The sequence below is a fragment of the Corapipo altera genome, unplaced genomic scaffold, assembly GCF_003945725.1.
Source record: "Corapipo altera isolate COAL_440 unplaced genomic scaffold, ASM394572v1 61115, whole genome shotgun sequence".
NCBI classification, from domain to species: Eukaryota; Metazoa; Chordata; class Aves; order Passeriformes; family Pipridae; genus Corapipo; species Corapipo altera.
Genome location: NW_020885633.1, coordinates 1 through 11,091, shown reverse-complemented (window position 1 = coordinate 11,091; position 11,091 = coordinate 1). Strand labels below are relative to the sequence as shown.

At 47.8% G+C, this 11,091-nt stretch overlaps 1 protein-coding gene across 1 annotated transcript; it reads right to left on the bottom strand.

The window, feature by feature from the left end:
- Positions 1-997: 997 nt before the first annotated feature.
- On the bottom strand, positions 998-5,444 carry LOC113940691 (endonuclease domain-containing 1 protein-like). Its single transcript, XM_027631839.1, has 3 exons — positions 5,136-5,444; positions 3,632-3,948; positions 998-1,609 (listed from the first exon to the last, which is right to left on the bottom strand). Exons 2-3 carry the CDS (start codon positions 3,914-3,916, stop codon positions 998-1,000), a joined length of 897 nt encoding a protein of 298 aa, XP_027487640.1. The 5' UTR covers positions 3,917-3,948; positions 5,136-5,444.
- Positions 5,445-11,091: the final 5,647 nt, after the last annotated feature.

The following is an 11,091-nucleotide window of genomic DNA, read 5'->3' as shown; positions in this document are numbered from 1 at the left end:
TCAAGCAGGCTCAGCTAGAGCAGGTTGTCCAGGATCATGTCCACTTGGGGCTTGAACCTCTCCAGCAATGGAGACTCCACAACACCTGTGGGCAACCTGGGCCACCCTAGTCCCACAGCCTTCCTAAGGAGGTGAGGGACAAGTCAGCAGCACACTGTGAGGGACAGCTAATGAGGGGAGGATGGAACTAAGACCTGTCTCTGGACATGGAGCAAAAGGGAAACAAGGTAAAACCCTTCTGGGCTCACTGAGAAGCTCTGATTTCCTTGTCCATGGGCTCTTCTCCAGCTGTTCCCTCCAGACTACCAGGGCAAGGACTCATCCCTAAGAGCTCTCTGCCAGCATGGGCAGCAAAGCAAACCAGCTGGAGGCTCTGCCCACCTCTTCCTCCCTTTTATCAGGGCAGGAGGAGGAGTTGCCCTGAGGGACAGAGCTGGAAACGCACCAGAGAAGGGAGCAGGATGGACAGTGTAGAGGACATTTGTCCCCCTCTCCTCTGCTCTCCTGAGACCCCACCTGCAGTGCTGCCTCCAGCTCTGGGCTCAAAACAAGAGAAGGACACCAACCTGTTGGGGTGGAGTCCAGAGGAGGCCATGAAGGTACTCTGAGAGCTGGATCACCTCTGCTCTGGAGACAGGCTGAGAGAGCTGTGGGTGTTCATCTGGAGAAGGTTCTGAGGAGAATTTAGATCCCATTCTAGTACCTAAAAGGTCTCCAAGACAGTTGGAGAGGGACAAGGGCATGAATTGACAGGAGAAAATGGAATGGCTTTAAACTGGCAAAGGCCAGGGTCAGACTACATATCAGGAAGAAATTCTTCCCTGTGAGGGTGGTGAGGCCCTGGCACAGGTTGCCCAGAGAAGCTGTGTCTACCCCATCCCTGGAAGTGTTCAAGGCCAGGTTGGACATGGTTCTGAGCAACCTGGTCTATTGGAAGGTGTCCCTGCTATATTGCAGGGGGGGTTGGGACTGGATGATCCTTGAGGTTCCTTCCAACTCAAAGCATTCTGTGATACTGTGATATGTGAGAAAAGCCCCTGAGCCTTTTACACCCGGGATGTGAGGGTTTTGTACGGGGGCAGGAACTGTGGAAGAGAGAAATATTTTGCATTTCATACAGCTGGGCCAAACTGTTCTCCAGCTCCCCCAGAGTGAGGTCCCAGACCTGGTCCTGGTTGTTCTCGGCAATGGCTGCCCAAGCACTGACAGTGTTGTTCTTGGTCTTGCAGCAGGCACCAGACCAGATGTGGCTGGGTACATTAACCCTCCCATTGGAGATGGAGGAGTTCCCAGGCACAGCACCCACAATGACGTAGGTGGTTTGACAGTCCTTGCTTTTATTGGTCATCGTTTGCTGCTCGTAGTTTCTCCAGGTTTTTCGGTTGAGTTTTTCGTTCATGGGCACTATGTTGGTGAGGGTGTAGGTCGCATTCCTGCTGTCCAAGGTGTTGTGGTGGCCATTGGGGTTCAAATAACCATGGTCCCAACCGCTGTGCTCGTAGTCTGTGTTGACAGCCTGGTTTTGCATGATTTGCGCTTTGCTGATGTTGTATTGACGTTCAAGGGTCTGCACTGTTTGCATGTTTTTGGGCAAATTTGAATGTATCAGCTTGACAGGTAAGGAAGAGGAAAAGGTGTTAGTATTGGGGATGGGAGTAATGGAGCAGGTTTCCCTCAAGAAGAAGTCTCCAGGTGTCAAGAACACATTTTTTCTCATCTCATTCTATGTAAATAGATGAATTTGAGAGAAATCCTATAGCTGCCCCTCCTGGATGAACTTAAGAGCTTTTAAAAGAAAGGAAGTTGAGAATGTGACTGCTCTCCATTTGACTTGTGACCTTTGTGATCCAGCCTGCAACCTGCATTGGGAGTTTGGCTGGATACATGAGATAATGAGCATTTTCCACTCTGAATTTGAAAGGAGAAAGGTCTTTGTTGAGAAACCTTCCCTGACACAACTGGTTCCCTTTCAACCTGTCTCCAAACCCACTTCTACCCCACATCCTCCCACCCCCAGTCTCTCATTCTCTGATTCCATCTGTGGCTGCTACAGGTGTACCACACTCCTGGAACACCAGGGTTTGCCTTCTGTAACCCCAGACACAGGGAGATGTGTTGAGAAACCAGTCCTAGAGGTGAAGTTTCCCAGGAGAGGCTACAGGTCACTGCAAGGATGAAAGTTTTTTTGTTCATTAATCAAAAAGACCTCAATGCAAATGGGATCTGCTACTGCAGTCCTAATAATGTGTCTCAGAGCTGATCTGGGACAGGGAGCATCTTCGGCAGCTTCACTAAAAAGAAGTTAAAAATGATCAGCCTCTTCAAGGAGCTCATAATCCCCAAAGAGTCCTGAGGAACCCAAGTACTGAAAAAGGACCTCTGGAGAAAGCTACCAAAATCAAAGAGTTTGCAGGTGGCCTGGCTCTGTGGTCCAGGAGGGAAAGGGCCAGGTTGGATGGAATTCTGAGCAACAAGGTCTAGGGAAAGGTGGCCCTTCCCATGGCAGGGGGGTTGAATTGAGATGATCTTTGATGTTCTTTCCAACACATATCCCTCTATGATTCTGTGATTCTATGAAACAAGAGAAGCTTTTATCCCAGCCCTAAATGTGGAGATTGCAGTGGTGCAATATCATATTAGTTCCTTGAGTTCCAATGAGTACAGAGTGGAAATGGTTTTTTTTTTAGACCTCCATCACCTTTCTGTTCATCTTTGGAAACACATATTTCTTCTCCCTCTGGAACAGGGCAAATGGCTTTCTTCTGTCACTCATGAACACCTAAATTCCATCCTGCTACTCTGTCCTTAGCAATGACCTGAAATTCCTCTCTTTCTGTTCCATCATTTCCATGGTCTTATTTACTGAAAGTCTGAAGGACATTTGGGAGAGCTCTGTTGTTTGTGGAGATCTGAGTGTCTGGCGGATCCTTCTGAACCAAGCCTGAGGCAACAGTGCTCAGGGGCAACTGCCCATGGCTGGAGATCCCCCCCTTCTGACTGGACTGACACTGATGCTCCTCACTTTTCCCTGCCTGAAATATCACTCAATACATTCCTCAGTGTTCACCAAACCCTCTCATCACTCAGTGCCTGTGCCAAGGCTTTTTCCCTGGATCATCTCGCCCAATTCTGAGTTTCTCCTCACTTCTGGCACATCAGTTACAAAGACAAATGGAGTTTTAACTGTGAGAAATTAAGCTTTGTCAGGGATGCAAAACAGCTCAGGGCAAAGTGGAGATCAGAATCCAGCAGGACTCTTGGTCCCCCTAATTTAGCTGCTGTTGGATGCCTTTTCCCCATTGCTGGGTTTCCCACCACAGCAGGGCACAGAGAGGGAGGTCATTTGACTTTGGAATGGAATGGAATGGAATTTGCCTTGATGTTGCTGTCAGGTCAATGCAGAAAACTGGGCACCTTTGGGATAGGACTCCTGCTCCTGCTCCTGCTGTTTGAAATGCATCAGAGGAATCATGTGGTGCAGGTGTTTGAAGTGAGGTGAGATGAATCCCACCCAGTGGGTCCATTTGCATGTGTGTGTATGGGGGTGGGAGGAAATAGAGATGTTTGGTTAAATGCTACAGTTCATCTTTTAATGACTGCAGAGTGACATGCTGTAAGAGAGGACACTCACCTGGGGCTCAACTGTCCATGTGTGGTTTGTGATGAACCTTCCAGGCTCGTATTTGTAAGCAGAGTACATGGGAATACGCCTGTCTTTGTCGTACAAGGTAGCATAGAAAGGCTGGTTCTTGAAGGTCTGGCAGATCCAGGCTGGGTTCTGTGGCTTCATTGCTGCATCTGGGGGACTGTTACTGTAGAAGAACTGAGGACAGCTTGCAAAGGAATTCACCACCTCGCTGTGTCCCAGCCAGAGGCAGCTCGCCCAGACCTGCAGCAGCAGCAGCCACAGCATCATTGGAGGATTTCAAGTGAAGGGCTCTTGCTCCCCTGGAAGGCAAATGCAGAGGGACACTCAGCTTGGAGAGAGCTGACCATGGCCTGCAGTCATTTTTGTGCTGGTGGGACACAGCTGGCTGACTAGAGGACTATGAAAGACCCAGAACAGGGTACTGTCTGACCTCCTGGATATGGAAAACCACCAGGGTAAAAAGGGTGAAATCTAAAATAGGGTTAAGATGACTACAGGAGGCAGCAGTGGGAGAATTCATCTTTTCTCTACCATTTTAATTCTGTGCCATTTCATGGGACAGAAAGCTGACACAGCCCACCTGACACTGCAAAAGGGTATGGGCTGAGGACTGCAGAAGACTTGACAAGGCACCTTGCACATTTGCTCTCTTCTGACCCTTTGCTTTGACCTTTATCTCTTCATATCCAACTGGATATAGAGCTACACACCCCCTTACTCTCACCCAAGACATCTGGTCCTTTTTCTCTTTACCAGCCCTGGATCAGGAACGTGGGGACCAGTGAGGAGGAAACTCAGAATATGAGCCACAAGCATTGGCTTTTTACAGTACTCTGCAGAGCAGGACCATCTCTGCCCCAAATCAAGCAGGGAAATTCCTGAAAGGTCCTTTTGTGCCAACCCCTCCATGAGCTTAAAATATATCCCACTTACTCAATATCAGATAGATAGAAACCAACTTACCGTGGGAAATATCGGCTCAGGACTCTGCCCACAGCCCCAGAGTGTCCGAGGACTTTGAAATGTCTCTGCTGCAGTCTGAGACTGGCTCTTTATATATGATCTCCTAGAAGGAAGACTTGTAACATCTCCTGCCAAAGGTTTCAGACTAAGTTTGCCCAGGAGTTCAGCCATCACCTATGTTTGTCCAGAGGTTTTTGCAAGGTCATGGGTGGAATTTTGGTACTGCATAAGCTCAGAACCACATCTCACCCCTCCTGATTCTTAGTCAACACTATGGTGTGAATTTTCCAGGTGACTTGGCTTGAATTTCTCTCCCAAATCCATCCTTCTGTCCTTGCCCTCCTTAATACAAAAAGTTAAAGAGCTGCACAATTCAGTGCATGCATAACCTCTCATTTCGCCTTGGAAGGTAGATGTTGGAGCTCAGCAACTCCAGCCTACACTTTATCTGATCTCTTTATTCCAAAGCCAAGGAAATACTTGAAATATTGGAGTCAATGTTGAGAAAGGAGTAAGAGCTTACCTTGAAGCAGAATCTCAGAACAGGCAGCTGAGCCGCTCCTTGCTTCTTCTCCCTGGAGAAACAGTTGGCTGATCCCTCAGGAGGCCCACTGCAATATATGCCCGGTTGTAAATCTGATAAACCAGGAATTCCATAGAAAAGAGAAGTTTTCTGTTGTTACTCAGGGGAGATTTGTTCCTCCTTTCGCAGAAATTGGGTGACAGTTGCTATTTGCAATTTCTTCTGGGTTTCTCCAAAGGTAGTTGACTTGAAGCAACAGGTCAGGAGCAGTTAACTGGGTCTGGTGACATCCCTGTCCATTTCCTCATTCCCCACGGGCCACAGCCACTGCTGCTGCAGCACCCACACAGGTTTCTGTTCCTGGCAGAACATCTCTGGTGGCCTTTGACCAACCTGTCTCAGAGTACCCCCAGATGTCCACAGTCTGCTCTTCTGCAGCCTCTCAGTACATAATTAATATGGCCAGGTTGCATATTTTCCCTTTCTGGATTGCCAAGGCTTTGTAAGAGCCCTTATTCCTGCCACCAACCTGGGAAAGAGAAGGTCTTGGGGACACATTAGAGCCCCTTCCAGTTCTTTAAGGGTGTGCAAGAGAGCTGGAGAAAGACTTTGCACAAGGGCCTGGAGTTGATAGGACAAGGTGGAATGGCTTTAAACTGAAGGAGAGTAGATTTAGTTTGGATATGAGGAAGAAACTCTTGACTGTGAGGGTGGTGAGACAGTGGCACAGGTTACCCAGAGAAGCTGTGGCTACCCCATCCCTGGAAATGTTCAAGACCAGGTTACATGGGACTTGGAGTAACCTGGTCCAGTGCAAGGTGTCCCTGCCCATGGCAGCAGATTGGATCCAGATAATCCTTAAGGGCCCTTCCAAGACTCAAAATGAGTCTTCTATGAGTCTATAATCATTCATCCACTACTAAACTGGACTCATTTTCATCCACTTCCAAACGTCCAGGAATACTGGAAAACAAGTTGGTTGTCACAAGCAGAAATGACCAGAAGAAGTGTGATAGACCAAAGTGTGTTTGAAGGAAGTCGTTGAGTCCTGTGGTTTATTTTGTCCCTGATAACCTGGGACTGGCCTCTTAAAGTGATTTTGAGGCAGATAAGGGACAAGGGTGATAAGGAGCAGATCTGGCAGTCCAACCTCATTCTCAAGACAGGCCAAGCTGGATGTAGCTGAGCAACTGCAGGGAAATGGAAAAACCTCTTGTGACTGCAGCACTGCAAAAAGAGGATTTGTGCCTTTAGCACCTCCAAGCTGATTCCTTTCTCGTTTGGGCTTCCCGTGTATTTCACAGGCTTGCTCTGGAGGGGAGGGCATTTCTGGCTATTACCGGGGATCAAGGAGAGCCATCAGAGCTGATAGAGGTGGGACTCACGGGATCTCTGGAGTACCTCATGGGGCTCCCTCTGACTCACTCACCCACCTCTTGATGCCCACTGGGGCTTGAGACCACTCTCATCCTCCCCACTGCTCATTCCATGCTCCACTGTCCCTACTTTCCAGGCTCTTGAACCATTGGCTCCTTGACCACCCCCATGAGTCCAACCTCCACCAGCTCCCTGGGCACTCCCCAGGACCATTACCTCTGTCACTACCCAGAAATGCTCTACCCTCCACAGCAAGCATGTCAAATACATAGGAAGCCCAAAACCTTCTCCTCATTTTTTTTTCTTTTACCTCTTTTTTTTTTTGTTCAAAAAGCAAGATAATATCCCTTGCTTTCAAATCTTTTTAGATATCTAAGATCCAGAGTTTACCCAGACACTTGCAAAGACACCAAGTCTTTGTGGGTAGCTTTAGTCAGCAAATTCCACCTGCATATAAGCCAGCATGGAATGGATGGAGAAAAGTCACTTCTCCTAGCATTTACTCTCTGAGGGACAGAGGCAGTGCAACCTAAAGAAGGCTGGTTGAGCCTTCTTGAGCTTGCAGGTTTATCTGTGTTATTCACATCACACAGTTTCCTTTACTTTGAGCTTTGGGCGTTACCAGGCGAAAAATGTTACCTCATATGAAAAAGAAAGGATGTTTTTCTTTAAAACATCCAATCATTTCAGATACATAAAGTGAAGACCATGTCTGAAGGAGACTGAGATCGTTTAAGGTAGATGGTTTTCTCCAATATTTCTATTGTTTTAAAATGGCTTATCTGGGGGAAATGTAAATCATGCAGGACCTGGATCTCCCACTTCTTTTGGCAGGGCAAAGTGATAGCAGTCAGTGAGGAAATAAAACCTGGGAGAAGGGATGGAAACCTTTAGGTCTGGTGGACAGTGATAACTGCATTCCATCTACACAGCCTGGAACTCAGTCAGGACTCCTCCCTTGGGCCATGGCAGTGTTGGAAGGAAGCTGAACCTGCATTCCGAAGACACTGCACTGCTGCTGAACAAGGTTGGCATTTCCTGGACTTCTTGAGCCTCTGATGTAAAACCCCTCAAATCCACCGGCACAGCAGAACCATCCATCTGGCACTTCAGACAGGTCAGGCTGATCTTGAATGTGTTTTCTCTCTTAATTCCCTTTCAGTAAATTAATCTGCCTCTTTGGAAGGTTCTTTGCATTAGGAAGCATTGTGAGGCTGTGAGTTTACAATGAATCACCAATTAGTAGTTCCGTGGGAATCATTTCAAGTGAAATCAGATTTTGTTTGTTCAAGTAGCTGGTGCTTTCAGAGGGAACCTGAATGTGACCTGGATTGTCTAAAGCGGCTCATATTGTAGTGGCCTTAGAACAGGTCTGATGTTTACACAGACATTACTAATTATCTGTATAGTTTTTCATGAGCTGCTCTTAAATAGAATTCCATCCACTAGGGAAAGAGATATTTGAAAGTGCAAAAGACTTCATGTGCTTGGGGATTTTTGTTACTGTTGGAGCACCACTATTTGCACAGTTGCTGTGTGAAAGCTGAGTGCATAAATCCCATTGGAGGGAAACCCACACAATAACCAAGAGCACCAGTAAAAAAATAAATAGGGAAATTCTCCCATTGTGTAATTAGTCTGAAAAGGTTTGCTGGTTCTTGCGTACATGGAGTGTAACTTCAGAGAATCCTCTCCAGATACACAGTAGATAAGTAGTTCCTCAGAAACTGAAGTGTCGACTTATAAAACTTGTATAACAGGAAAATTTGGCCTTTGTATGCAGAGGCTAAGTTGGTTAAACAAACCTCTAATATTGACCTGATTTCTTAGTCTAACTCTGGGTGTGAAAATAACACATGAAAATTGAGATTATTGGTTTTTGATAAATGCAACATTCCTTTCTTCTTGCTCCCAGCAAGATCAAGGACTTAGATGAATGGAAGTAACATTTTCTTTTCTTTTTCTAGATTACCATTTAACTGAAGACGGGAAATTGCCAGTGTCCAACCCAGCAGATGGAGATGGCATCTCCTTTGCCCAGGAGATGCCAAAACTGCAGTAAAGCAGTTCCCAGCCTGCCTTCCCCACGTGGCAACCAGAGGTGCTCCTGCACAGAGCAAAGGAGTTTTGCCCAACTGCTTTCTCAAGCACAGGACAGATGGTGGCACTGTCTGGATTTTCTCGTTTCCTTCTCTTTTGGAACAGCACGTGCTAACATGGAATCTGAACCATTGGTGTTTTTGGAAAAGGACTAAGCAAACTGCATGGCCCAACTCTTGGCAGTGCAGTGGGTTTAGCTCCCAGCATCTCCTCACAGGTCCCGGGTAAAATCATTTTTCCTTTCTGTCTAAAATCCCAGTGACACACTGTGGAATAATGGATAGGGTAGGAAGTTAAAGGAGAACAAGGATTACAGAGGAGACCCAGCTGCTGCTTCCCACGTGGAACACAGTCACAATGCCCCACAGAGGTTTCCTAAACACTGATAAACACCTGTTATGGGAGATGCAACAGAGAGGGAAGCAAAGTGAAGGCACTGCAACCTCCCTTCAGAAACATCCTGCAGGGAGGGCAACATGGTAACACTTTGACCGTGCCCACCAAGAAAGATAAATGCCAAGGACAACTACCCAATTATGTACTTATGACTACAGTCATTCAAGCTCCACCTAAATCTAAAGAAATAATAGGAAAGGAAGTTGGAAATGGGGAGAAATTGGAGAAAGATTCCACCTCAACTACTGGGATTGGCTGACAGGCTGAACCTGTCTTCCCTCCCTGCTTTAGGGATGCCTATCAGGTGACAAACTTATTCTATGTGTTGCTTTCAGGACTAGAGCTTGCTTTTGCTCCATAATCTGTTGGTAGATTGTTTTGTATTAGTGTTTGTGCTTTCTTTATAGTATGATTAGATTGCTTTAAACACATTTTTCCGGTTAGACACTATCACCAGCGACCTACAAACCTTATTAACCTGTCACAGTTTGTATGAATAAAGAGTATTATTCTGTCAACTGTCAAAGTGAGTCCTTTATAAGGTGCTGACAGATTGCTGGCAGTGGAATAACATGCTGCCAGGCCCACTGAGGGGTTCTCCCTTACGCTGTTGGGTGGGAGTCCCCTGAAAAGGGCAACCAAATCATCCCCCATCCTGTGAAGAGTGTTTGTTGAAGAGTCCCCTTATGGGATACTTGACAGACTGGTTGGATATACATGGTTTTGTTTTCCCTGGGGCATTAACAGACAAATAAATCTTTGTGGGTCAATAAAATCTCCCCTCTCTAAGGGTCAGGCGAGCTCCCCCCACTTTCACGTGACACACACCAGTGCCCACAGCTCTCCCCAGAGATGCACAGGCACAGAACAAACTGCAAAATTACCTTCCGTGTCAGCACAGCTGAATCTTCTCAGCGGATGGAGGTGCTTCCAGCACCACTGGGGGCATGGACTGGCTCTGGGCTCATGAAAGAGCTGAATCATTATTCCCCATTCACAACCAGAGTCAGCACAAAACAGAGGAAACCACAGATGGAAGCTGCCTGGGAGGATGCTCATGGGGCTGGAGCAGCCTTTGGATCAACTCCGAGCTGAGACCTGCTGGAAGGCAGACGTCAAGCTGATTCCTTTCGTTTTTAGGCTTCCCATGTATTTCACAGGCTTGCTGTGGAGAGGAGGGTATTTCTGGGCATTGACAGGATTAAAGGTCCTGGGGAGAATGCGAGGGGTTGGCAAAGATGGGACTCACAGGGATGGTCAAGCAGCCCACGATTCCAGATGCTGGAAAGCAAGAATAATGGGGCATGGGATGAGACATGGCAAGGAGGACGACCCAGTGGGTACGAAGAGGTGGGTAAACGAGTCAGAGAGAGCCCCATGAGGTACAGCAGAGGTGTCTGCAGAGGTCCCTCAGCCTGAACCAGTACCAGGAGTGGGCTGTGTTGGCATTTGATCCCATGAGAAAAAGCCCATGAGGGCAGGGAACTGGGGGAAAGGAGCTGTCCAGCAGAAGGGTGTCAGAGTGATGTTCCTACTTTGTCCTCCTAAACAGCAAAATATTCTCTTACCTCTCTAAGCTATCCAGCTGGCACAAGTGAGTGCTACTGCTGCTCTCACCGTGGCAATGGAGAGAACAGGAGCACAAGTCCCTGGTGCTACCGGGCACTGCCCAGGGTCTGTACTGGGATCTGGTTCCCTGTGCTCAGGTGTCCAGAGCCACTGGAGACGCCCTTGGGGAACCTGCCTGGCCTCTGGCTGATGGCCCAGATGGGTTTGGTGTTCCCCAGGATTCTGCAGCAGATCAGCCCCACCGGGGCTCTCCCACACCTCACGGCACCTCAAGGGCCCAGGGTGCATCTGTTTATGGAGCTGAGCCAGGCCTGGATCTCTGGTGGCTGGGATCAGAGTTGGGACACCCAGCACACCTGGAGACACCTGCATGTTGCTACCTGACTTTGCACCTCAACCCCATCCACTGTTGGTCCAGGGTGAGACATGAGACACTGAACAACAGCTGCTGAGCTGAGAAGTTCAGTCTCAAGCTGGTACCTCTGGAAGTGACACAGCTTGTAGGAGCTGTTTG